The sequence below is a fragment of the Cygnus olor genome, chromosome 1, assembly GCF_009769625.2.
Source record: "Cygnus olor isolate bCygOlo1 chromosome 1, bCygOlo1.pri.v2, whole genome shotgun sequence".
Taxonomy (NCBI): Eukaryota; Metazoa; Chordata; class Aves; order Anseriformes; family Anatidae; genus Cygnus; species Cygnus olor.
Window position 1 is genome coordinate 111,654,937 of NC_049169.1, and position 27,322 is coordinate 111,682,258.

The 27,322-nt window shown below is 37.7% G+C and overlaps 1 protein-coding gene across 1 annotated transcript; it reads left to right on the plus strand.

Annotated features, from left to right (window-relative positions):
- Positions 1–388: 388 nt before the first annotated feature.
- SON (SON DNA and RNA binding protein) lies at positions 389–27,099 on the plus strand. Its single transcript, XM_040565110.1, is given in 13 exon segments — positions 389–2,221; positions 4,386–4,475; positions 4,478–4,545; positions 5,198–5,329; positions 6,644–6,832; positions 11,168–11,278; positions 11,700–11,816; positions 19,309–19,456; positions 23,720–23,788; positions 23,871–23,986; positions 24,458–24,589; positions 24,591–24,779; positions 24,781–27,099. Coding segments are annotated over 13 exon segments (2,634 nt in total). The 5' UTR covers positions 389–999; the 3' UTR covers positions 24,832–27,099.
- The last annotated feature ends 223 nt before the right edge of the window (positions 27,100–27,322 follow it).

Genomic DNA, 27,322 nt, shown 5'->3' on the forward strand with positions numbered 1-27,322 from the left:
CTGAGAAAGCGGGTGGTCTTGAACCTTTAACGTTAAATGATAGAGCTTCCATGTCCCCAGATGTTAGTGACTTGAAATCCATCCCTGTTGAAAAGATGGATGATGAAATGCATATACTGCCTGAAAGAGGATGCTCCATGTCCCCTGATGGCTACAGTGTGAAATCTGTTCCTGGTGAAGAAACAGGGGATCTAGAGCCCTCTTCAACATCTGAATGTAGACGTTCCACATCCCCATATCATGACAGCCATGAGCTGAAATCTCCCATGGAGGAAGAGGCTCTAGAGTCCTCTTTGACTTTTGAACATAGGCGATCTGTGTCCCCCGAGGGCCATGACCAGAAATCTGTCATAGATGAGGAAATGGAAGATCGAGAGGCCTCTCTGACATCTGAACATAGGCGATCCACACCCCGATGAGCATGAGTCAAGGTCTAGCGGTGGTGAAGAAGCAGAGTATTTGGAACAGCCATTGACAACGGAACGCAGATCCTCTGTTTCTTCTGATGATCATGAGTCAAGGTCTACCACTGGGGAAGAAGTAGAGGATGTGGAACCCTCCTTGACAGGTGAACGAAGAGACTCCACATCTTCTGATGAGCGTGAGTCGAGGTCCACCACAGGTGAAGAAGGAGAAGATCGGGAGACCTCCTTGACAGCTGAACGTAGAGACTCTGTGTCCTCGGATGAGCATGAGTCACGGTCTACCGCTGGTGAAGAAGTAGAGGATTTGGAGCCCTCTTCGGGAGGTGACCATAGACGTTCTGTGTCTCCTGATGGACGTGAGTCAAGATCAACCACTGGTGAAGAAGCAGAGGACCGGGAGCCCTCCTTGACAGCTGAGCGTAGACACTCCACATCCTCAGATGAACATGAATCAAGATCTACCACTGGTGAAGATGTAGAGGATGTGGAACCCTCCTTGACAGCTGAACGAAGAGACTCCACGTCCTCCGATGAGCATGATTCAAGGTCTACCACTGGTGAAGAAGTAGAGGATATGGAGCCTTCTTTGACAACTGAACATAGACGTTCCACATCCCCTGATGGACGTGAATCAAGGTCTACCACTGGTGAAGAAGCAGATGATGTAGAGCCTTCCTTGACAGCTGAACGAAGAGACTCCACATCATCAGATGACCAAGGGTCTACCACAGGTGAAGAAGTTGAGGATATGGAGCCCTCTTTGGCAGTTGAAGACAAACACCAGGAGTCGTGTTCTATGCCTCTTGAGAAGTCAGAGGGACAGGACTCTTCCTTTATGTCTGAAAGTAGGCGTTCTGAGTCTTCTGAACGTGAGAAATCTAGGTCTGAATCTGTTGAAAAAATATCTGACAAAGAGTCTTCACGAAGATCTAGAAGCAGACGCTCTCCTACTCGCCAAATGAGTCGATCCGTATCTGTTGAAAAAGCAGCAGACAAAGAGTCCTCACGGAGGTCTAGACATAGACGCTCCAGGTCTGCTGCTCGCCAGAAAAGTAGATCCACTTCTGTTGAAAAAGCAGCAGACAAAGAGTCTGCACGGCGATCTAGACGTAGACGCTCCAGATCCACTGCTCGCCAAATGAGTCGGTCAATATCTGTTGAAAAAACAGCAGACAAAGAGTCTTCACGGAGATCTAGACGTAGACGCTCCAGGTCCACTGCTCGGCAAAGGAGTCTGTCCAAATCTGTTGAAAAAGCAGCAGACAAAGAGTCTTCACGGAGATCCAGAAGCAGACGCTCCAGGTCTTCCCAGCGCAGATCCCAGAGATATGATACAGAATCTCGCTCTAGACGGAATCGCTCCAGATCTGTAACAAGGAGAAGAACATCAAGATCAAAATCTAATCGTCGCTCTAGATCTAGCTCGTTGTCACGTTCAAGGCACAGAAGAAGGAGTAGGTCAAGGTCAGCATCAAGAAGGCGGCGTTCTTTATCTAGAGACAGACGCAAAAGATCTCAGAGAAATAGATCAAGATCTGCTGATAGGAGGAGAAGAAGATCAGATTCAAGAGATCGTAGGATATCCCTCAGATTACGGAGCAGGAGTCGAACACCTATTCGTCAAAGGCGATCGAGGTCAAGAGGAAGAAGACGGAGTTCTAGTAGGTCACCAATTCGACTGCGGCGATCAAGGTCTTCAGGGAGAAGAAGGGGTTATAGCAGATCACCTGATCGTCGTAGGTCCAGATCATCAGAAAGATTTTCAAGCAGGTCACCTAAACGTCTTACGGACTTGGGTAAGTGATAACTTTATTTTTAGTGGTTTCATAATTGCACAGTACTTTGTTTACACAGTCTTATTTTAACACATCTTTGTGGCATTCATAAGGAATTTATTGAAGTCATTTTCTGCATTATATTTAAACAGTAACTTTGAGTAAGAAAACTTTCATGTTGAACCTGAATCTGTACTTCCCATTTGGATGGAAGTGCATTTAAAGCAATGATACATGTATAAAGTTTATATATATAAATATACTTCAAAGCTTTTATGCAAAGGTAGTCTGCTGCAGTCTTGAGGAACACTGTTCATTGTAACTATTGGTAAAGGTCAAGTAGTCTCTAAGAAAGTTAAGAATTTCTAGTTTTCTTGAGAACAAACTGGGAATGAAAGAACATGTGAAAGTAAATGCCAGCTGGGGAGTTCTTAGCTCTGTTGTTGGCTGTAACTTGTTTTTGTGTTTCTTTTATTCTTGTCTCTTTTCCACTTTTGTATTTGATATTCAAAAGCTTTGCTATATTAAGAGGGACGTTGTTGAACTATCGACCAAATACGTGATATGGAGGATTGATAGGCTATGCTGCACATTTTTATGGGCTTGGAAATGCAATTTTTTTCTTGATTGTACTCTTGAATCTTGAGGTGAGATTAGTTGTCCCATGATTATTTCTACTACAATTGGATTTTCAGATACTCCCAGTTGGAATTAACATACTGAGTTATACTTTAGCTTCCTAGTGTAAGTTAACATATTTTGTGTTCTGAACCATATTAAATTAATAATAAAATTTATGTAAATGGCTAGTTTCTAGATTGCTTAGTTCAGGTTCGCTGTGTCAATAGTGGCTGTTCCTTGGGGTTTTGTAGGCTGAGGTTTACTTGCAGGCAAGGCCTCAGACTGCTAGGGTATGATACCAAATGATGCAGATCTTACAGTATGGAAGTCAATGTTGGACCAAGATTTTTTCCAGTTCTTTTTCTTGCACTACACAGAAACGAGTAACACTCTAAGCGCCAGGTTTATGGCCATAAACTTTGTTTCTCATGTAGTGTGAGAAACCATGCTTTGCTTTTTGACGTGGCTATGGACTACGTTCCTTGCTGTGGTCACATACATGTCAGTTACTCCTGCTGGAGTTTTGGTAGGTTGATGTTCAAAATGTAATGAGAAGGGAAACTTGTTTCTGAAAACGTTGCCAAACCCAGCTGATTTGAAAATAAGAAAAAATCCTAATGAACCTACATCACTTCTCTATGACTGGAGGAAGAGATGCCTTCTAGTTCCTTTAAATCATAAGTTTCATAAAGAAACATTTCATTTTGAGATGAGCTCTTGTATAGTAAGCTCCATTCATGAAACTTAGGATTTTTTATTCCTGTCTCAAAAAAGTTACCATGAATGCCCTAGAGAAGTATTTGAACAGAACATCATTTTGTATAAAGCGTTTTTAGAGTCTGCCTTGATGCTCTGATTATGCAGCAAGCTTGGATATATTTCTGTTGCTTAAGTAGTAAAGGAATGTTATCCTTTTAGGATTTTTGTTAAACTTTGTTTGCAGAGGTAGTGGCTACTTACTTATTTGCAAGCAGGCAGATCAAACAAGATATACTTCATTTTCACTCCCTGTTTCTCTGATAGGGCCACAAATGCTTTTTTTTCCTTGATGAAGTGAAATTCTGTTTTAGTAACAGTTTTGTATATAATGTATTTTAGGGAACTGCTTTTTTTATTTGGCGCTTTTTTTCTGTTATTGGTTGTAAGTAGCTGTCAGTCTAGGGCCTTCCTCAAGGCCTTTGAATGGTTTTCAAAGTAGACTTTGGAATTTAAGATGTCTGGAAATGAGACTACTTTGAAGATGACAATGAGTTGATGAAGTAAAATAGGCATCAAGAATAAAAAATAGAACTTTTGGGATTATGGGGATTTAAGTTCTGAAGTCTGGACTCCTGTGCTTTGTGTAAAATTTTTAATTTCACTTGTCTGCTGGATAGACCAAATTAAAAAAAAAAAAAAAAAGGTCTGGAGCAACTAAAATTTGAGTTATTCTCATGGAACATCAAAATGCACAGTGGGGTTAACTTTCTTTGTTTAGACTTTATTTAGTTTGCTAGAAATGCTTATTTATTACTAAAACATCAGGATTTTTAAAAAATCGTGTTGATTTTATTTTTTTTTTAAGACAAGGCCCAGCTACTCGAAATAGCCAAAGCTAATGCAGCTGCCATGTGTGCAAAGTCTGGTGTTCCTTTACCACCAAGCCTGATGCTATGTTATCTCAAAAGAAGGATGACAAAGCCAGTCAGAAGTCGTCAAGAGATACACTAAAGGAGCTCACTGAGGTAAGTGAGAACAACAATGCTAAACTTGAAAATAAGAAAGCTATTTTTTGTGACTGCTAGGTAAATCGATCTGGGCTGCAGTATGCCTATAGTGGTTATGAGTTACTAGGTCAAACTCCCGTTGAATATAACATGGGGATGTGTTGTGTACCTGGCCAACCTCAAAATATTTCAGAAGAAATCTGAGATCTTTTAGAGCCGTTGCTTCTGACTAGGTTTCTGCACTACTGGTGGAATTGAGGCAGTATTAAACTATTAATTCCTAGGTTTTCCTGTGTAGTAGTTTCGTGAGTTTATAGGCAATTTTTTATACAGTTAAGTCCTATCGGATTGTGGGATGTCAGACAACCTTGCAGCCCTTGGCACACATTCTGAAACTAGCTAGTTTTACAGTTTTCTTTGGATTGGATTTAACAGTTTGTCTATGCTGTTTGGTGCATGAGTGCCTAGCAAACTTAGGTATGTATTTGATACTATGTGTAAGAAGTCAAAAGTACGCATATGGGTAACATTCCTGAGGATTTTCTCAGATTATACCTCCTACTTTAGAGAAGAAAAATGTTATTTGTAAAAGTGTTGTCCATTTTGGTTAAAAGGTCCAGGTTTATTCACAAATGTTATTTCCCTTGATATCTTTTTTTTTTTCCCCCAGAAATGCAAGAAGATTGCTCAAAGCACAGATGATGTGATAGTGAATAAGCCTCATGTTTCTGATGAAGAGGAGGAAGAACGTCCTTTCTATAATCACCCCTTTAAGCTCAATGAACCCAAACCTATTTTTTCAATTTAAGTGTGAGTACTTCTGTGATTTGCAATGATGTTGTTTGCTATTGAGAGGGTGTAAATGTCCCATTAAACTCCTTCCTTTTGACTGCTGCTTTTTGAGGGCTGCTTTGTCAGTTTGTGGTGACATTTTCAGGACATGAGCATGTTGGAAAGAATAAAATGAGGGACCTTTTCTGCATATGCATCTGGTATTCGTATGCTTTGAAGCATGGATTAGAATATATCTAGGTATATTTTCAGCTGCATGTTTAGGATTTTTTGTGGCCATGAAAGTTCGCCCTGATTTTTCAGAGTATAAAGTACTGTAAAAGTATTAATATGCGAAGTGAAAATATAAATATAATAATATAAATGTATATTATATGTATTAATAAATATAGTTTATGATGTATGCAATATAAGTAGTAATACATATTTACAGAAAATGTAAGGTAGAAATAAATTTATGCTTTATATCATACCGTTAGCAGCGGTACGATGAAACTCAGGAAATCTTGGGGTTTCATGTAGGCTCTGAAGAGGATTGTTGTTTAGTGGTCATGGGCTGCTGTACCTGTTCTCCACAGCTTTGACTCATTTAGAGTCATCCTTTCCCGTTTTTTCTTTGTTGTAGACTTAATTACTGTTCATATCCATGTTCCTTTGATAGTAGGAATTTACCCAATGTTATCAGCTTGTGTGGCTCTGTTTGTCTCTTGCCAGATGAACCCATCAGAGATTTCTGTGGCCTATTAAGATATTAGAGAAACGTTCTAAGGAAAACAGTCTCATAGGCTTATTTTACTTAGATATCCATGTTGCTATTAAAAAATACTAGAAACTGAAAAGGTTGAAAACTGCTTTCTATATAGATAATAATGTAGAGCTTTTTATCATCATATGGGTATCGCAGACACTTTTTTTTTCTTCCCAGAATTTGGGTGTGTTGGGGTGGGCAGGCAGGGGACAGATGGCACTACAGAAAGCATGTGTGGCAAATTAAGATTGTTCTATCAGTGATGGTGTGGAAGGAAAGCCGGGAGGTTAACTGTAAGAGTGAGGTTTTTCTTTTTTTTTTTTTTTTTTGGTTGATAAAGCTGGTTTAAGAGATTATAGCTTCTGTTTCTTCCTATACTGCAGTTTGTTGCTCTTACATGTTTTTTAGATCTGCACTAAAACTGCTTTGAGTTTGATATTAGTAACCAGGATGACTGTTTTGTGAAAACTAAGTACTAATAGCAAGTGTATATGCAATACGCTATTTCTCAAAGACATGCTGCAAGTGTTGTGTTTTTTCAGGTTCTAACTTTTTCCGACTTTTTTTTTTTTTAAGACTCCCAGCATAAAACCAGCACCACCACCACAACCAAAAAATCAGGTCAGCCTGTCAAAGGAATTTCCTGTTTCATCTGGGTCTCAGCATAGGAAAAAAGAAGCAGATAGTGTCTATGGAGAATGGGTTCCAGTTGAAAAAGGCAAAGAAGATAGCAAGGATGATGTTTTCCCCAAACCATCCATTGAGGTAAGGAAGGGAAGGAGAGCATATACTTTAAGAAAAAAGAAACCATTACCTGGTCAGTCTGGTGCCAAACAGCAGCCTGTGAAAAAAAAACGTGTGCATAGGTAGTATTTGGCACTCTAATAAGCTGATTAGCTGAACTGCTGCAGTCTTCAAGTTTGCTCACCGTGTTTGTTTGAGCAATGATGAAATGATGAAAGCATCCTGTACCCATACTGTGTGCTTTTGTCAAGTAGCAACTTTGTTGTCTCAATAGAATTGAAACTTTTGCTTGAAGATTGAAAAGCAAGATTCTTACCCGTTTTCTTGGAAGGGATTTTAATAAAATGAGTAATAAGTAAAGTTGTCCTACCAATGTTAGAGCAATAACATTGAATTGGAATGTAATCCATTAAAAATAGATTTGAAAGTAGTTTTTAAAACTGCTGTTTCATTGAATGTATCTACTCGTTTTTTCAACTTTATAGTCCCATTTTCTTATACAGTTGTCTTCCATATGACCTTCTAAAGGAAAATCTAATTGTATGTATAATAAACTGGAAAAAAAATATTTTTCCCCTTGAGATGTCTTCAAAAGGATATTTTGTTGGGGTTTTTGTAATTAAGTAAATTATTTAAGATATTTCTATTTTTTCCAAGTTGATGTCACCTTATTGCATCTAAAGACTTGTTCTCTCATACCTTTCAAAGCAAGTAAATAAGAAAGCCTTGCTTTCAATTTCTGATAAAATCATTTTTCACCTTGGTGCATTTCGTTTTTCAATGATATTCTAAGATTGTACAATTCACTTCCTGAAGCACAGTTGGTATTTTCTTCTGTGTTTTTTACAGCACCAAAATCAGTGAATTTAACACAATCAACAGACACTTCCATTGTACGCCTCAAAGTCAGAGTTTGAGGGTCAGGCACTGAAATTCACTGTTGTCTCAGTGTAGATATTAACTGCTGTCTGGTCTGTGTCAAGAGCCACTAATGAGACAAATGTTCTGAAATGTTTGTACAGAATATCATTCCCAGTTACAAGTGTATGTATTTTTTTAAAAAAAAGCCCATAGGGTAGGAACATTTTAAGCTAATACTTGGCCATGTTTTTACCAGGTGGTAAAAAGTCTTGTCCTTCAAGTAATTAGTGATAAGCTTGGTTCAGGCAAACTGTGTAGATGTCCACATTCAGGTTGCCAAAGACAGGAGGCATTTGACAAATGGGGTTAGACAAGCGCTGATGATTTGTGTATTGATTATGTATAAGAAGCCTTTAAAAATGGCATTGGGGTAGATATATTCAACATAGCTTTCCTTTCTGTCACATGTATCCTTATAAATGCTTGTAACCATTTTGTCTGTTTATATATTTTGTAAATAAATATTTTCATTTGCATTTACCTTAACGTGGTTTGTGTTAAGGGTGATTTCAAGGGTCAGTAGCTGACAGCAGAACATACCCATTCCATTGTGTTTGGCAGTCCTTAATCTTGAACTATAGGAAAATTCTTGTAGGAGCAGGATCCTTGTACGTTTCTCCAGGGAGTTTGAAAGGTAACAGAGTGCTTCTCTGCTTAATGTTATGACTTTTTTTTTTTTTAAATGTTATGGGACTCTTTGAGGATGAGATTGCTTCTGTTGAGCATAATAAGCCAGATAAACTCCCTTGCTGCTAGACTAAGGGGTAGTGAGGGAGCATGCTTCGATCTTAAGGAGGTTTGACATACAATTTACCTCCATTCGTTTTGCTTGCTTGCTAATTTTGATGTCTGGTTGTCACAATTCTGATTCAAGTCTGTGTTGATACTAAAAGTGAACACATAATTGGTTTTATTATTATGTATTTATTCAAGTCACAGGATTAGTTACAGTTGTACACAGCCTAAAATGGCCCTGCTAAAATATTACAAATTATATTAACACCCTAACGTTTTATTAAAACAGTTGTTTGTGGTGGTACAAGATGGAGGAAAAAAGTCATGCCTCTATTAATATGAAGTATTGGAATGCGTGTAGATGCCAGGGAAATGTAGAAGGAACAAGTTATATTTGAAAGCTTGAAAGTACAGAGATAAAACGTTGGATTTAAGTTTGGAATATACAGTGGTGACTATTATGCAGAGAAGCCCTCTTGATCTAAAATGCAGGAAATGCATTTAGTGTATCAGTGGACTAACAAAGTGTGTAACAAAATGCTCGTCTTTTTATTGTCAACTTTTTCCTGCTTGGTTCAGTATTTGTGTGTGTGGGGAAAATGTTATTAAAACTCAGGATTGGAAAGGCAGAACTCTTACAGAGAATAGCATGCTGAACTTGAAACTGTTTTACTTGACTAAATAATAACAACTTTTCATACTTCAAGCAGAGATTTTTTTTCCAAGATCCAAAGCTGCCATCGCGTGTCTTGACATAATACAAAGCCATGATGGTCTCCAAAATGGTGACTGGCCATGTGGGGAAAGTGTATGGGAATTCTAACTAACCAGGGTATCTACTAATAGGCCCCAGTCCGGTAAAGCACTAAAGTACACATGTATGTTTAAGTATGTGAGTGGTCCCAATGTGATTTCAGTGGACTACTTGCATGCCTATGTGTATTGCTGGATTGAAGCTTTTGGTGAGTAGAATAACTTTCATTTATCTCCTGAACCAGTTTCACAAACAAAACCTTAAAGAATTATTTGAACTGTATAAGGGGGAACTTGTTAATACAAGATAGTGTATATTGCAAAGAACATTCTTTTGCATACATAACTATCATGTTCAGTGATTGATAGAAAATCTTTTAATTCTTCTTACACCTTTTTTATAGTCTGTTTTTGTCATCTGGGACAATAAATAAACATTGAAGTCAGTTTCATAGACTCTTCAGACTTTGAGTCTGAATGAAGTCTTTATGAGACAGGCTTTTGAGTCTGTCTTGGTCAATGCCAGATGCTTTAGCAACGTGGTAGGGAATGATGCTCCTGGAGGAAATACTTTTTGTCCTGAGCTGTAAAAAACCAGTAACAACAACAAAAAAAATCACCTTTCCCCATCTTAAACTAAGATTTAATAGCCAGAATACAAAAATAATTACTGTGTTGCATGTGATTGTAGACTTTTTTGTCTGCCTGTTACTGTTATTTCAGGATTTACTAAATTCTTGATGTGTCTCTTGTGGCAGGGATTTTGTGGGTTAGCTATATTCTTCTTTCAACAGAGTCAGTTTTAAATTGGTTTCATTTTTTTCCACTGGCCCTTTATTCTAGTATAATGTGAGAGGCTAAGGCTGTGAGATGCTGACTAATACTAGATAAGTCTGTTGTAATATGAAGTACCAAAACCAAATGAAAACAAACAAACAAACAAAACACAAAAACAGAACACCTAATTTTTGTCTGTGCCATTTGCTGTTTTGATTATTATGTTTCTTCCATGATTTAAACTGTTCCAACCCTTTCAGTCTCCTTCACATGCATGCGTTCAACTAAGTTTCACGTGTCTCTGAGTATTGTTGTTTTTATCCCTTCAATCCATAAAGGAGATAGCATTTGAATAGTAAGCACAGGAACTTACATAAGAGCTGTATACTAGCCATAATTTGTTATGTCCTAACATACCCAAATGTTTTGGTTTTCTTTCTTGGCTGCTGTGCACATAGAGCAGAGGTTTTCATTGAGCTTCTTTGTTTCATATTTTTACCCAGATGATTTTGGTTATGTGGGAGATTGTTTCAATTTTATTTTTTTCATTAAATTTTATTCTCGTTTAGCAGCACAGATATAAATAATCCTTTTCAAAACAGTCAATCTTGTGAACTGCAAGTCTGGTTTCACTTTTATGCAGGTTTTTTTTTAGGCTGATTTTTAAGCACTAAAGCCAAGTCCATGGAATGCATGTGATTCTTGCTGTAGTATAGCTTGAAGTTTTAGTGTGACTTAATATGGTACTCACGTAAACAGCTCTATATGAAGGCCTTTGCCTATTTTTTTAGTTAAATTATGTTTAATTCTGTTGGTTAATAAGATTCCATTGAACTCTAACATCTAAGTATTAAAAACCAGAACTTTCAGTGACCAAAATAGATCTCTGAAAATAAATCTTTAGATATTTTTTATGGACAGATCATACTAAATTAACAGGGTGTTACAGTTTAACTTCAGATTTTCGATTTGTTTAGGAAAACTCAGTGTATGTACATAAGAAGTAGCCCCAGGAATTTTTTTTCACATTGCCTGTTTATATGCCAAACCAACAATTTGATGTGTAAAACAACTCTGTAGTACTTGTGATATTTGTTCTGCAACAGCTTTTTCCAGATCAGATGGGATATTATTGTTTGATGTATTTTTAAAATACATTTTTCTTCCTAGGGCGTGGACATAACTACAGCCATGAATGATCGAGCACTGGCTCAGAAAAGGCTTAATGAAAACACGTTCGATTTAGAGGCCATGTGCATGTTAAATCGTGCACAGGAACAGGTATGTTGCACTTTTTCATCAGTGTTTTGATGAAGTTAAAAAGTATAAATGTTCATGCTTCATACCACCTGCATTTGCTATTTGTACATACACATACATGCATCTTCAGTAATTTTTTTGGAAGCTCAGCTTATGGGCACATACTTAAAAAAAAAAAAAAAAAAAAAAAAAAAGTAGTTAGTTTGCCTTTCATAGTACTAACATTGAACCAGAAACTTGCTAGGCTCAGAGTTCAAGGTTTAGGGCTAATATAAAAAGATACTCAGTTTTTTGAAATATCTGCATATAAATGAGTGTTAACGAACGTACTACTAAATACAAGTGAAGAATCATATCAAAGCTATTGAGAAGCAATAGAAAATGGTTGTGACAAAATGTGCAAAATCTTTGTTTAGATCTTACATTGATTTTTATTTTGTAGATTGATGCCTGGGCTCAATCAAACTCCATACCTGGCCAGTTCACGGGAAGTACAGGAGCACAGATACTGTCTTCGGATGAGCTAACCAACAGTGGTCCCCAAGCATGGATTAGAAAGGTAGAAGTTATGCAGACATACTTGTCTAAATATCACATATTAAATATCAGCGAAAGTATCGGAACATGCCAAAAATGTGCTTTAAAAACCTATGGTAATGCATGTGTCAGCTACAAGAGACTGAGTTAAATCTTTGTCTTCGATCAATTTAGCTACTTGCTGCTGCTGTGTTCATTTGTTGTGCGTTAAAGACGTTGATCATGACATTTCAGTTGAATGTGTAGAGTACTGCAATAAGATGTGCGTCTGATACTTGAGTCAGTTCATACATACTTACACTGAAACAACATTCACGATACTGGTATGGCTGCAGTGGTAGGTCCATCACTACTTTTACGGGATTGAAGCAGATCAGACAAGGTTTGATCCTGATGTCATTGAAGTCAATGATACTTTGGCATCACCTTCAGCAAGCCAAGTCCCAAATGGCCATTCTGTTTGGCTTGGTTCTGTCTGATTACTGCTTTGTCTCTATTTGTATCACCAGTGTTTTCTGGGAGTCAAAAATTGGGAGTATTAAAACAGGAGTTGCAGTTGGGTTAGTAAGTTTAACGTTATCCTCCAGTGAAATAGTTACCTCTTCCTACAGAGTACTGCTGGCTTGTTTTGGGGGTGTGATGCGTCATACATACATGCGTTTTGTAAGTTTAATAAGTCATGCTTCATCTTTGAAAATGAATGCTGAACTGGTTCTCTTTCAAGAAGTAGAACTGAGGAATTCAAGCAATATCTGTTTTTCAGGTGAAAACGAATTATGAGTTACGGTGGTCATTTTCACAAGTAATGTAGTTGAGTATATGCTGTATCTGTTTATCCTTCCAGAATTCGGCGTTAAGGCAAACCTCAAAACTGGTAGGGTAGACTTGAGGCTTAGCTAGAATTTTCCACAGAACTTGGTGTAAACCGTGAACACAAAGTCTAGAATTATGACATCCTAAAAATAGAAATATTTTTGCCAAGATTCACTAACTTGTTTTTCCACTTTGTATAGCCAAGCAATACAGAGAGCCAGGCAACACAGAGGTCCAAGTTACTTGCTAGATGGGAATCTTTTGGGCTCTTGTTGTGAATACTGAGTGTAGATAATAATCTTATTTTAAAAATTATCAACTTCTGAGATTGTAACAGAACAGCTGTGATTACAATAATTGTCACTGGCAGAGGAACTTAGAAATATAAAGCACACTCAGCAGGGAGGTGTGTTGGTGAGAAAAGGAGAGCTTTTTCACCAAGAGGCTTGCGAAAGAGATCAGCAAGCTTCCTGAGGGTTCTGCCTTTCTGCATACTTTGAGTGGAATCCCAAGACAAAGGAAAGGAAGCATCTCTGATCATCTCTTTCCCAAGCCTCCTTCTCATCCCCTTTTCCTTCCTTGAGGTTCTGAGCTGGTGGTCTTCTGTGCCTTGCAGTAACTAAGGAAAGGTCTGCTAAGGAAAATTAAGTGGAGAAGTCACGTGTTTTTTCTTGGTCTTTTAACTGTACTCTGTCATCCGACTGAAAGAAAGCTTTATAAGGAGAAAATGAGAGAAGAGTCTGGTGTCTGGCTTGCGGGCATGACTGCTGTGAGGAGCAGAAGCTTATTGGAATGTTTTGTTGAACCTAGAACTAAGAGTGAGTTGGCAGAAGCACTTATGTCTTTCCCATAGCTGTAAAAATGTAGTGGTTTACAGTAGGCATCCTCCTTGGCAAGCGTCGTGTAGTTTGTCAGGATGGAGGCTGCTACTGTAAACAAGAAGAGTTGTTGGGTGAAGACCACTTCACTCAGAGGGTGGTGAGGCACCGGCACAGGTTGCCCAGAGAAGCTGTGGATGCCCCATCCCTGGAGGTGTTCAAGGCCAGGCTGGATGGGGCTTTGGGCAACCTGGTCTGGTGGGAGGTGTCCCTGCCCATGGCTGGGGGTTGGAACTGGATGGTCTTTGCAGTCCCTTCCAACCCAAGCCATTCTATGAAGATAATAAGAAGGACACAGTCCTCTTCCTGCTCGGCATTCCTCAGCTTGACTTCTTTTGCTCTTTCCAGGTTCCATGTTCGCACACACATTGCCATCAGACTCATAGGATGACAAGTAGTTACAGTCATGCGCCCTCTACAAAATGCGTTAGGGCTAACCAAGTGTCTTCCTGGTTTTAGGAATGGTGGGGCCTGTGAAAGCCTTCACAAAACTCGGGTTTGATGAACTTAATGTGGAGTCATATCCATGTGATTTCACAGGAAAAAAAAGTGAATTAGGGATAATGAGTTATGAATGCATGTTATCTTTCTCAGTGACATGAATGCAAACCAACCATGAAATGCAAAGTACAGGTTACGTTTTATTTAGGCACGTGAAGTTGTAACATAGTTCCTGTTAATTATGCAATGTAGTGCTTGAAATCAGAATTGTACTTACTTTCCTTTTGTTTTGTCCTAAGAAAAGAACATATTTTTGACATTAAAAAAATATATTTGTAATTTTCATCTACTAGTAGGGCTACGGGATTTTTTGGGGTTTGTGGCATGTGTAAATTAATGCGGTTTTCTGACTAAAGATGTAGCTTACTGAAGGTGATTAGGATTTCATAAGAGATTGCCATAAGAGGACTTGTGGACATGTACTGTTTAGCAGAAACAGAGCCAGTGTCAGCTAGGTATTTGTTGGTCAGGTAAACAGAACATCTTACATGTACAGACATTGTGCTCGACAGAGGTAATGACCAAACCAGATAGCTGTAACAAAACAGAAGAGCAGTGTCAGGAGGGGAGAAAATCTAAGGTACTTAGGGAACTTGTTTGATAAGTGCTTTTCTCACTTTGCATTTCCTGGATTCCAGCTTGCTTTTTTTTTTTTTTTAAACTTAAAAAATGACTCTGGAGAGGTAATATGTACTCAAACCAAAATACGTTTGGAATTTCAGTTTTATCTCAACAAAGTTTTGAGGGACTTAGTTACTGAAATGGTTATGTGACACATTTGAATGAGTGACATACCAATTAGAAGTAAGGTGTTGGTTTTTTTAAAGTAATATACTAATTCATGATGTTTATGCATAGGGTTCTGAGCAATATTCATAAAGGAATGATGATGTTGTTAGGCTTCTTGTATCATTAAAACAATTATGAACAATAATATCTTTTTCTTCTGAAAACTGGTTTCTGTTTCAGTTTATCATCACTGGTGTAATCAGTTCACAAATAGGACTTGTTCTGGAGGTTACTTCTTTTTTTTTTTTTTTTTTTCCTTACAAATATACAGTGCTGATTGAATAAATGTCAAATCAGTGGAAGCAGTCAAATTTTTTTCCAAGCAAGTTCTCTTGAGGTCTGCTTAATCAGACTTTTACCAGAGTCACCACTTGCTTTCGGATTTACCAGCTTAATTCTAATAGCCTGAACAAGGTTTTTGCAACGTTTTACATGCACAGAGTAATGCTTGGGGTTTGTTTCATTTAGTTGTGCTAAAGCATGACAGGCAATTTTACAGTGGCTACTAAAATGCTGTGTTTTGTGTAGTAAATTCTGAAAAATTGGATCTTCCATTCTTCCACAATCTAGCCACAGCAGATGAATAAAATGCCAATGATGGAGGTAAAAGTAAGTCTTGTGATTATTACTTGCACAAGGACTGGTATGTGTCTTGCCAAGCTGACCTTTTAGCAAGGCAACATATCAAAATACTTGTATTCTTACTGCCGTATGTGTCACACAAGGAGCTTTATTTGGAAATGAAAGCCAGGTGTCAAGGCAAATCAGCCATGTTATATTGATTGGTTATACTGGGCCAGCCTCTTGCTCAGTCCTCAAAATGTTTTTTTCAGCTATCCTCAGCTTGGTTTCGATTGATTGTCTAAAAGCTGTGAACGGAAATCCTGAGGCTGATTGTGAATGTAGTTTTTGTAAGGCATTTGATGGGATCCTTTGGAAAGATGCTCTCCCTCTCGTACTGGGGAAAGAATGTGGCTTCAGCTAAAAGCGTCACAGGTTGTATAATGGAAAACTCAGTTGCTTTGCAAGTTTCACCAAATATACTCCACTCATAAGTTCTTGGAAATCATTCTTAAAGTAATCTGTAGACAGCCCGTTGAGCTACAGCTGAACCTGTCAAACTGCTGGCCTTTAAGGCTTTGTTATGTTTTGCTTCATAAAGCATTGCTCAAAAGAGAGAAACCTGCCTTCTGACAGAACTTAGGCTTTAATGCCACATCAGCTTTGTGAGAAGGAACAGGTATTTTCTTTTCAAAGAATATCCATTGTTAATGTGCTTCAAGATCTCTCATAATATTTTGGAAACTGCAGGTGCTGTTTTATAGTTTATTTAATTCTGTATGTTATCTTTTTTTCCCCAGAGACAGCTATTGCAGAAAAGAATGGTGACCGTGTACTTTGCATTGTCTTTAAGCAGAAGGCAGCAAAATGATCTTTCAAGTGTGATTTTTTTTTGTTAAAGCCCCATACATGCTAATTTTGGCATTTGTAGTTTATTTTTGATTAACGATGCTGATTTCTCCCCTTCCCTCCTAATTTGTTGCCCTAAAGTGCCTTAAAAAAGGGGAATAATTTTTACTTAAAATTACTGAAAATAAAAAACCTCTTATATGATCAGGTTTTACTATGTAGCCTGCTTTTTAAAGAAAAGTTAGTGACACAAGAATTTGGCATATTAGTTGTCTCCATCTGCTGGCAGAATGGAAATGTGCTTTAATTGGCTGACTTCATGGAATTTAGAGATCAAAAGATGAGGAAAAATGGCATCAAATTTTTGTGCTGCCTTACTCAAATTGGGATTAGAGAATGAAATGCTATAGTTATTTTCTAAAAAATTCATTCTGACAACGGAAACCAAGTACCTAGAAACCTGAGGTTAGTTGTATTCAATACAATTCAATTCGATACCCTCCATACGGATCAGATCTGCAAGGGTACCTGGCTGTTAAGTACTTGTATGGGACAAAAGAAGCCTTTTACAATTTTTAAAACTGAAAAGATACTTATATCTTGCTTCCTTACTCCTGTTATCATTTCTAATATTTTTACATTTTAAAATATCATTAGAAACATGGCACTAATGCCATGGCACTTATACTCCATTAAAGCATGGAGTAAATTTGTTTGTACTGAATTACAAGAAAGAAAAGAGGCAAATGGAACATAATTTTACAGGTAACATTAGTGTTTTGTATTTGTTTTCTTATTTAAAATTTTTTTGAAGAATATTTTTCCCTACTGCCGTCCTTTGCTTCATTAATAATCTGAATCAAAGTAGGCGTCTTCTAGCGCTCTTCGTATTGTTGCTAGGCTTATTTTGTTTAGCATTTTAATGTGATGCCCAAGTACAACTGTTCTGTAATGAAACAAAACTTAATCATTTCTAAGTCCTTGGTCTTGGTTATGCTGTGCATGTTAAAAAATCAGCACAATATTAAAAAAACAAAACAACACAAACTACCTAAATTATCACATAGGATTGTGAGTTCATATACTAGAACAGATGTGGTTTCGTCTTCTATTTTGATTTTTTCTTTAATAAACTGCATTTTGGAATTTAGACCTCCTTATTTCCAATATTTGGAATTTATTCAGGCTCTGATAATTATTGTATAGGAGCTCAGGGCTTTAATTTTCAACTTTGAATATCACTACCTTGATTGTTTTCCTTTTTCTTTATACATTACTCCGACCCTCAAATTGGTACCTTTGCAGGTGTGCTTAGGAAGCTGTGTCACGCTAAAATGACCTCATCAAGAAATGTCACTCTTTCACTTGTGAACTGAATACACACTGGTGATAATGAAACAGATGCTTATATTGAAAATTCTATCATTGCAAAGCAGGTACAAAAGAGGAATCGGAACCCAGGGTGACATTGACTGGGGTTTGTATCATTCTCGGCATGGTTGCCCTTTTCTTATGAGAGGTTCCTGGAAAAGAGAGGGGAGAATGATGGAAGTAAGTAAAAGCCATTCTAGGTGTATAGATTGAGGCAGTCTATATCGAGGAAGTGATTGTCTCTGCACACACACTGCATGATCTGCACCAGTCCAAAAAAAGTTAAACTGGAGAGGTGGGCTTAACCTCTCTGCTCTTCCATCAGAGCACCCTGTTAGTAAATGCAGCATCCAGTTGCATGATTGATAGGTATTTCCTTCATTGTTGAATAGGTAAATATTTGGAGAAGTCTTACCACAACCTTCAGGATTTTTTTTTAATCTTCTTAACACCATGAATAACGGGGATTACACACATGCGTTATTAGCTTGCATCAGTTGCAAATGTTGAAAAGTTAATCCCCTTAAAAATATATTATCCTTGGTCTCTGCAAAAGTAAGACTTCTGGTTTTATTTACTTACAAATTGGAACCAAGGAACTCTTGTCAGTCTTTGTCCAAATCTCGGAAATGCTTACTTTTGCAAGCACAACTCAAAATTCAGGAGAAAAGGAGAAAAAAAAAAAAAAAAAAACAACGTTCTACTAATTTGCTTTGATAGTAAGTAAAATTTCTACAAAAATACTAGGCATTGTATCCTCTAACCTACTATGAGAAATAACTGATGGACTTATCAGTGCCAGTGTGTAAACTTGTATATTTTAAGACAAGCAATTTTTTGCCGTGATGGAAATGATTGACTTACTTACTTGGGTCAGTGGGTGGGGCAGAAGAGAGATGATAGTTCACAGAATAACCTGTGAACTTTCACCCCTCTATATGGAAACTTGTTTCAGGGTCAAATCCTTGTAGCTGCCTTCTTGCCACGGTCAATGCCAGCCCTACTATTCACAACACTGCGGCCATCGAGGCCTAGGTACGTAAACATTTAAGGAGTTTTTAAAGTTCTTTACATCAAAACAGATTTTTAAAATTTCTGTTTATAAGCTTTCAACAGTTAACAGCTATTGTGTTAATGATGATTTGAAAGAATGTGACGACTACTGCTGCTAAACTGTGTGGCTAAGCGCCTTTTTTTCCTTTAAAAAACGAGAGAAAGGAAAAGCCTGTATCTGTTTCATGTGGATTTTCAGTGTAGAACTTGAATGTGCAACTGCTGTGTAATAAAATGGGGAAACTTTTAATGTTTAAAATACGCGTAAACACGATTTGAATGTCATTACTAAATGTGCTTGTATTTTGTTCAATAAATAGGTACACTTGGCACAACTGTTGCCAGTTAAACAGTTAACACTGCCTCCATTCACGAGATGCGAAGAGATGCATTGGAACCAAAGTAGTGTGTTTAAAACTGAACGGTTATCATTTTATTAAGTTCGTACGTCGGAAATGGGTCACTTGCCACTTTTGGATTGTGTTAGGATTTTCTTAAGTTGTTCTTTTTTGGAAATATTGATTTGTGTATTGTGTGTCTGCGTGAATTCTGGTTTATACAGCTGTAATAAAGCTAAGGTGTATTTTTCTGAATTGAGTCTGTGAAAGGTTGTTAGAAACATTTTTGGAAGCTCCCACTTACGTTTTAAAATCGCAGTCCTAACTTTAGGATTTGTTTTACTTTTCTTTTTCTGGATAGGATCAGTTCTTAAGAGCAGCCCCTGTAACTGGAGGAATGGGAGCTCAACTGATGAGAAAAATGGGCTGGAGAGAAGGAGAAGGGCTTGGAAAAAACAAAGAAGGCAGTGTCGAGCCTATTATGGTTGATTTTAAGACCGATCGAAAAGGTAAGCACTTCCTTGAATGTTGTATGGCAGTATAAACTTCTTATATGTTTTTTGAAGATAGGCAAAGTAACTTTGAAGTGGTAAGCTTTTTCTAGGTTCACCTCCACTGTGAAAATGAACAGAGTGATGTAGATGATTTTGATACTAGTTTTTCAAGGCCTGGATTACTTTTTTAGGTCCTGACCTTAAGCCTGTGAACTCTTCCAGTTTATTAACTTGCCCTGACCATTGCCTTCTACTTTAAAAAGGGTTTCTTAGTTGCTCCGAAACTAGGGATATGCCTCAGTTGGATGTTTGGAAAAGGCAAGGACAGGGAAATGAGTTGTGGAAAAGCCATTGTGGTTGGTCTGGAGAAAGTGGCTGAAGCAGGAATGGGACAGGATGTAAGATGGACTACTTAATCATCTTTAAACTGTGGTGAAGGACAGAGCCGGGAGTTAGAGCTGAGTTACGGGCTGCCTTTCAGCTGAAGTCCTGACGTGAATGGAGTGTCACACTGATGTTTTAGGTCTTCCAAATGGATTGTTTGCTTTCTTAGCCATCTGATATAACTGCTTCTCCACTTCCTAGCCTGATCCTGCTACAGCCACCTCTGCTCAACTGCAGTGATGTTTCCCTGCTTGCTTTCAAATGTTGACTTAGGAACCTTTCCTCTTCATAAAGTCCATGGCTGCAGGTAGAAAACTGTTGCACTAGTCTCATTTGATTCAAGAGAATAAACTTTTTACTTACAGGCTGCTTAAAGCGGCAGCATGATTTATATGGTTGTTCATCTTGCCAGCATATTCAGCAAGACTTCAGTATTCAGAGGAGATGTTTATGAAAACTTTCCATCTGAAATACCTATTCAAATTTTAAACATTTTAAATAAAAGATACAGAATTGTAGCAGTTAAGATTTATCATTTAATTATTCTAATATGCATGTTACCAAAGTAAACAACTTAGCACTGACTGCAGGAAAGCATTCTTATTTGATAGTCTCCTCAATATTAAAAATAAAATGGAAAAAAACAGATGCACCCCAGATTTTGGGAATCTTTAATATGTTACATAGATAACATCTAAAATTAAAGCATAAAATATTTTGAATTATAAAATTCTTTCTGTTAACTTCTGTCAATGCCCATAATTAAAGAAGAAGAAAAAGCATGTAAGTGGAAATGTGAAACTTGTTGGCAGAGATGCTGTTAGTTCTCAGTACAGAGACAGTTAGTACTGCTCAGTTGATCAAACTCGGTTAAAGCATTAATTTATACAATTTGAATATTAAGTGAGAACATGAGAAATCTTGCCCAAGCTAGGAAAATATCCATTGCTTTCTAAATTGTAAGGACCTAGTAGTGTAGTACGATTTTACAACCAGAGAAGTGCAACAGTCTCAAAATACAGAACACAATAATACAGACGTCTTGGTTTAACATGAACAATGACCAAACTTGTTTTTCAGTTTTTTTTCTTCTGTGCTACTTTTCCATTTAAAGGGAAAAAAAAAAAAAGATACTCTGGTGATAGTGGCTGTCAGGAAATTCTCCAAAAAATGTTCTCTCTGTTCCTGTTACTCATTTGCTATGGTCTCTGTAGATGCTGTGTTGTAGAGTTCTCACTGCTGGTAAGAGTTCCTTCAATTTAGCTTGATTATTTAACAGTCAGAGAGAAGAAACTGAAACCAGAAATTTGAGTAAGCAGCCTGCGTAACATAGTGGTGGCTTTTTGTGGTGAGGAGGGAAGAGTTAGCTCCGTACATTATATTGCTTGCTTCTTGTCACATCATAGGAAAGAGGAGGCTATTGCTGTGTATCCTATGAACCTTTCTACCAACAAAATAATTCTTGTGATGCGCACTTCCATTACAGCTCAAATTTCTGGTTTTAAAAGTGTACCCCAGGATCTTCCATGTGGTTTCAGATATAAATTTCCTTAACGCTTGCAGAATTTTAAATTGAAATTTCAAGGATCAAGCCCGAAGTTCAGAGCTAGGATCAAGTCCTCATTGAGCTGGACATCCTGTAACAGATAGTTTGCTGTCTCTCCTTCAGAAAGCTTATTTCTCAATAAGATGGGGAAGAAATTAGGTGGAGCTAAAAGACATCAATTCCTGGCCCTTGATGGATTCATCTTTAAATACTGATAAGCTTACTGATGGATGGGTTTTGATTTATTTTTATCTATTTTTATATTTATTTATTATTAATATATCGAATCTTTTATTGTTTTCACAAAAATCTGTTCTGTGTTGATAAAGAATATGCTTGGCTCAAAATTAAGAAATATATTTGTAAGGTGACAGCTTGCATTATGAAGAAGCTTTATGCATTACAAAGAAGGAATTGAGCAGTGATGATACATCAAGAAACACATCTGAAAAGCTTCTTCATACGCAAGTGCTCTTTAATGCTTAAATGTAAAAAAAAGCAAATTTTCTTAAGTTCTTTGTGGAGGTTTAAAGACTGTTGAAGTGAAGGCTTAGAGAAAAAACACTCTGTATGTGTATATCACTGAAAGTCAGGCTGAGGTTTTAAAGTGGGGTCTGTCAGTCATTAAGAAAGTGACCAGGTTGTTTTAAAAAAACAACCCCCCCCCCCGCCAAAAAAAAAAGGCAAAAAAAAAAAACATCCAACCAACCAATCAAAAACGGAAACCTCCACATTTTTAGAACTTACTCCCAAAATAAAATACTATTTCTAAATACAGGAACAAGCAGTTTATGGAAGAGTTATTCAGTAGGCTGCACAAAGACATGAACCAAAGGGTTGTCTGTCTGTGTCACAGGTTTCCAGTAGGCCCTATTTTTTGGACACTGGTTCAGATCTGTGGTCCTCTGGCAGAATTGAAATTAAAAACCTTCTTGAACATTGCTGTCGGCCAGTAAGTTGGTTGTCTCTGTACGAAGACACTTGGTCCATCAGTTCTGAGTGAAAAGCAGAGCTAATCAGAGTCTGTCGCAGCTTTTCTGAGAATCCCTCTTGAGTAGCCAGTGACAAGATGTGGAAAATGAGTGCCAGGGACTTGGAGTGAGGGAGATGCAATATTAATGCATGAGTGATGTAAGAATTGTTTGTTCGGAGGGAACTATTTGGTTATTTTGGATATAAATCTTTAACGGAAAACAACAACAAAAACAAACACAGTTTTCGTTTTGATATCTATGGGGGTTTAATGCTACTTGAAAAGTCCATATTTAAGAGCTGCATGAATATATGAGAATGAAAATGTAGTAAGGAGGGGAGAATTTTCTTTTAAAGCAAAAACAAAAAGCCAACAAAAAAAAAGCTGAAGGAGCAGGAAGAAACTGGAAACAAATGCATTATCTCCCTGTCTTTATTCACCAAAGCAAGGAACAGAAACAAAAATCGAGGTAAGAAACAAAGTACCGTTGAAGGATTGAAGTCAGAGAAATTCTGAGCCACCAGTCAGATACTTTGTTCATTTGCAGCTATTTAAGGTAAGGGCAAACTGAACTGAAGGAAACTTGAGTCTTTTCATAAGTATGGTGTGGTTATTGGTATTTGGTACATTTTTGGCAGTTGTTACACTTTATCCTTTACTCTTGAAGATTTTAAAAAGAAAAATGTTCAGCTTCTATGTTCACAGTGGCTTCACTGAAACTTGTGCTCTGTTTATTACCTTTGGGCCCAGCTGCATGCTTTTCTGCTGTTTTATGTTCAGATGCAATTGAAACCACTAACTGGCTGTGAACTTGGCCGTAAAAGAAATAAAATTTGAATACTCTTAAATAAAGAGAGCACATGTTATAAGTAGACTATTACTTGATACGGTAAAGGACATACTAGGTACAGTTTATAATGGTCAATCGAAATACTTCACATGCTTAGCATGTTAAAGGCAAACTGTTAAGATAGCAGGTGGCTTTTAGGTTGCACAACAGTGGTAAATACTGAATGAGAAAATGTTTTGAAGCTTCTCTCGTTCAGTGTTTCTCCAAAGAGAAACACGTAGAAAAACATGTGTAGAAAAACATGTTTTCTACATGTGTAGAAAACCAGGTGTTTCCTGACTTGCTTAAGACTACTCAAAAGTTTCTGCTAGCTGGCTTGTTAAGAATCTTACTGGAGCACTTGAAAAAGGACGTTGTCTGTAATACGGAGAGAAAAAAGTGCTGGATGAAAGGGAAGTTTGGAAGACTTCTGAGAAGACAGTTGTATGATGTCACCATGTTTTGTCTCTCTAATGCTTTACCTAGGAGAATACAGAAATCGTAAGGTGAGAATCATAAATATAAACTTTATCATGTTTTTTCTAGGGCTTGTTGCTGTGGGAGAGAAGGCACAAAAGAGATCTGGACATTACATTGTGATGAAGGATCTTTCAGGTGAGAATCTTACCTTGAAAACTAATTTAAAATGATAGCTCTGATAGCAGCACTGCAATTTCACATACATTTTATCTTTAAGGTAAACATCCAGTTTCTGCGTTGATGGAGATCTGTAACAAAAGAAGATGGTCACCACCTGAATTTGTGTTGGTGGATGATAGTGGGCCTGATCATCGCAAACACTTCATCTTTAAGGTACATTTGAATATCCTGTTTGCTGTTCATTTCTCCATTAAAAGGTGGTATTAAATTTCTTCGTATTTGTGTATTCCAGGCTGGTGGTGCTGAGCAACGTCTCAGTGCTAAAATTTCAGTCCAGTTTCTATAAAGGCCAAATCGGATCTCTCAAGCACGTAAAACTGTAAATCCATCAAGAAACTGATATCATTCCTCTTGTTAGTAAAATGATTCACTTGCGTGGAATCATAGTCTTGCTTCTTATTTGCAGATGTCAGTTAAGTCTTAATGTTTTAAAGATAGTGAGCAAGGCTTAGTTATTTCTGTCTTACCTTAGAATGTGGTCTTTGTTTTCTCATGTGATATCTTGTATTAATAATTACCATTTGGAAATGATTACGCTACAGACTATAAATGAATTATGTCTGCCCCGAAAGCGAAACAAAGAGGCTCTTGGTAACACATCTCTTCTCCCTCTCTCTCAAACAGGTGAGAGTCAATGGAAATGAATATAGGCCTACTTTTGCCAGCCTTAATAAGAAGCATGCTAAAGCCACAGCAGCAACTGCGGCTCTCCAAGCGATGGGACTTGTACCAAAGGAAAGCATGGTTAATACCACCATGTTTAGGAGTGCCTCACACCGCTAGATATTGTTTTTTATATTGACATTATTTCAGATAATTTTACTCTGCACAAAAATGGTATTTGCCCTGTCATGTTGTAATACATTGGCAATTCCCACGTTGTAAAAACTGTACAGACACCTTCAGGTTTTTCTTTTGTACCATCAAAATGTATTTAAATCATACTTAGTTTTTGGTATGTTTATATTGTTTACATTAGTGATGTAATTATTTCTTAAATGACTAAATCAGACGACAGACTCCTGGAGGCATCAGTAATCTAAACCCTTGTTTTAAAACTCATGCAATTCTCTTCAATATGGAATGTTAACACTTTCATACTGTTTGTACTATGCTGCAGTTTCCCTGGTCTCGGTAAAGCTACTCTCGCACTTTGCCTACAGCTGGTAAAAGGCCACGCAGCTTACCTTAGTCTAGTCAAGGTGGCGTGTACTGCTGGACAGATACTGGGCCAGTACTGTTACCCCTGTGAGAAAGCAAGCAGTGGTAGCCCTGTTGTACAGTGTTAATTAACACTGCGGCTTCTCTTGGAGTTTTGGTTGGGGGTTCAACTCAGTGGTGCACTGCAACTGGCCATGCAGCCCATACCTCTAGGACGCACGCGATTAGGCAAAAGACTTGCTTAAAAAGGGATGGCAGAAAGTCCAGCAATGGAACCGATGAGACTTTGCGATTTAAAGTGACTCTCCCTGCATGTTCTGAGAAGGGAGATAATGGATGTTGTCTATTCCAAACAAATTAACACACTGCCTGATGTTGATTGTATGGATTTGTGGTTAATGTGAATTTTAAAGTCTAACAAATCTACAACTGGATTGGGGGGAGGGGGGGGATAGAATGATGCTTAAATTGTTGTACCCAACTTGGTCAATAAAGCAGCACAAGTCATAATCTTAATCACTGGTCAGTAAACAGTAATTAAAATCCATGCCAAAAGAACTTTGTGAAGAAACGCACAGTATAAAATTACCCTTCATGAGAGTAGCGACAGCTGTTAGGGTTGCGGAATCTGTTTAGTCATTTTCAGTTGCTTTAGACTATTACCAAACTAAGTCCTTGGGCTGACATTTTCCGTAATGGTACTCTGCCCTCAAGGAGACAACCTGATCCAGAGTTTTGGCAGTTTGATAAGGGAAAGGATATAGAAGGCTTTTCCTTTTATTTTTTCCCCTCTTAATTAAGAAGTATTAGTTCTTTAGCTATCTGCACTTTTGAATGGAAAGGGCATTGTACATGTTTTGCCGGATTTGTCTGTGTTATGAGCAGACTGCAAGGACTTATGTATGGATTGTAGTGGTTCAGGTGCTTATTTCCAAAAAGTCTTTGAGGTATTTGTGTATTACATCTACTGACCAGAGCTTCATCGGGGACAGGAACAAAATATATTTGTATGCAGTAAGACTGTGCTCAGGCCTAAAGTGAATGACCTTTGCAATGGCAGTAGGATCTTGGAGGTGAAGAATTACTAGTAGCTCTTCTTCCACAGAGTAAGTTATTTGTGTGTATTCTCTCAACTGTTGCTGAATGAGGTCTCTTTCTTTGCCCTAAATGAACAAGTACCAATGTCCTCATTTTGCATACAGCAGAGAAAAGGTACTGGGTTCTCTACCACACACCCAAGAAATAAAACTCCTTATTAGTCTATCAAAGCACTCTAGAAATGCCTAAGTTTTTTGTGGACGTAGTTGTCTCTAATTAAAGTTTTTCCCTTCGGCTTCTCACCTTCAGTCTCTGTGTAAAATTGTTTGAAGATCTCCTTGCCTCATTTGCTTGAACTAGTTGTAAGGTGTGTATTTAAAAAAAAAAAAAAAGCTAAAGGGATGGTACAGCAATGGGAAGGCCTACTCTGGGAGAACTGGGCATTGTAGCCATCTTAGCTGAAGTCTGGCTCTTTGATATCTGACTCAAAGCAATTAACTCAGGATGTGGGAGGCAGCTCCTAATCAGGCTTTGTTTAAATGTCTGCTTTGATACAGCTGGAACATCAGCGATGTTGATCATTCTCTTTGGGTTTATGGTGTCCATGTAAGCACCGGTTTCACAGCTGTTCAGTATCAAATCTGGAACATAACCTCTTGTACTTGTTAATTCTGTTTTTTTTGGTCTGTGTTCTCCATGTATAATGTAGACGTACATGTTATCCTACAGCAACAAGGAACAGATGAATTCAGTCCCATAGAAGACTCCATTTAAAAAGTAACTGTTTAGGCAAATTCTGGATTCATGCCTTAAAGACATGGTACTGTATGTAGATTTAACCTTTGATTTTCAGGAAGACTTTAAAAGAAATTAAGGTGTGTAATACCTTCATTATGACAGTTCTTGACTTTGAGGTTTCTGTTTTAGTTTCATTCCTGTTTAGAACGATACATGAATTTAAAGCTAGTGCAGAGATGTGCTTCTGTTAAGTTTGTAAATTTGCTTTGAGTGTCCTTCGCATGCAGGAATAGACAAGTAGTCATATATTAAAGAGAACAACTAGGAAACACTCTCTCGGGACCTGTTTATTTATGCAGCACTTTGGCTGTTTCAAGGGTGAATAGTCTGTGACTCCTGCTAGTGGACGACATGATCTGTTTGCCTGTTGGATTTCCTTTTGTTGCAGAACTTTTCTGAGGAGTGATCTCACTGAAAGTGCTTCTGACCTTCCTGTGGTGAGGAGCATTTTGAAACAGGTGCCCGAGAACTGTAGCGAGCTTCCACAAGAAC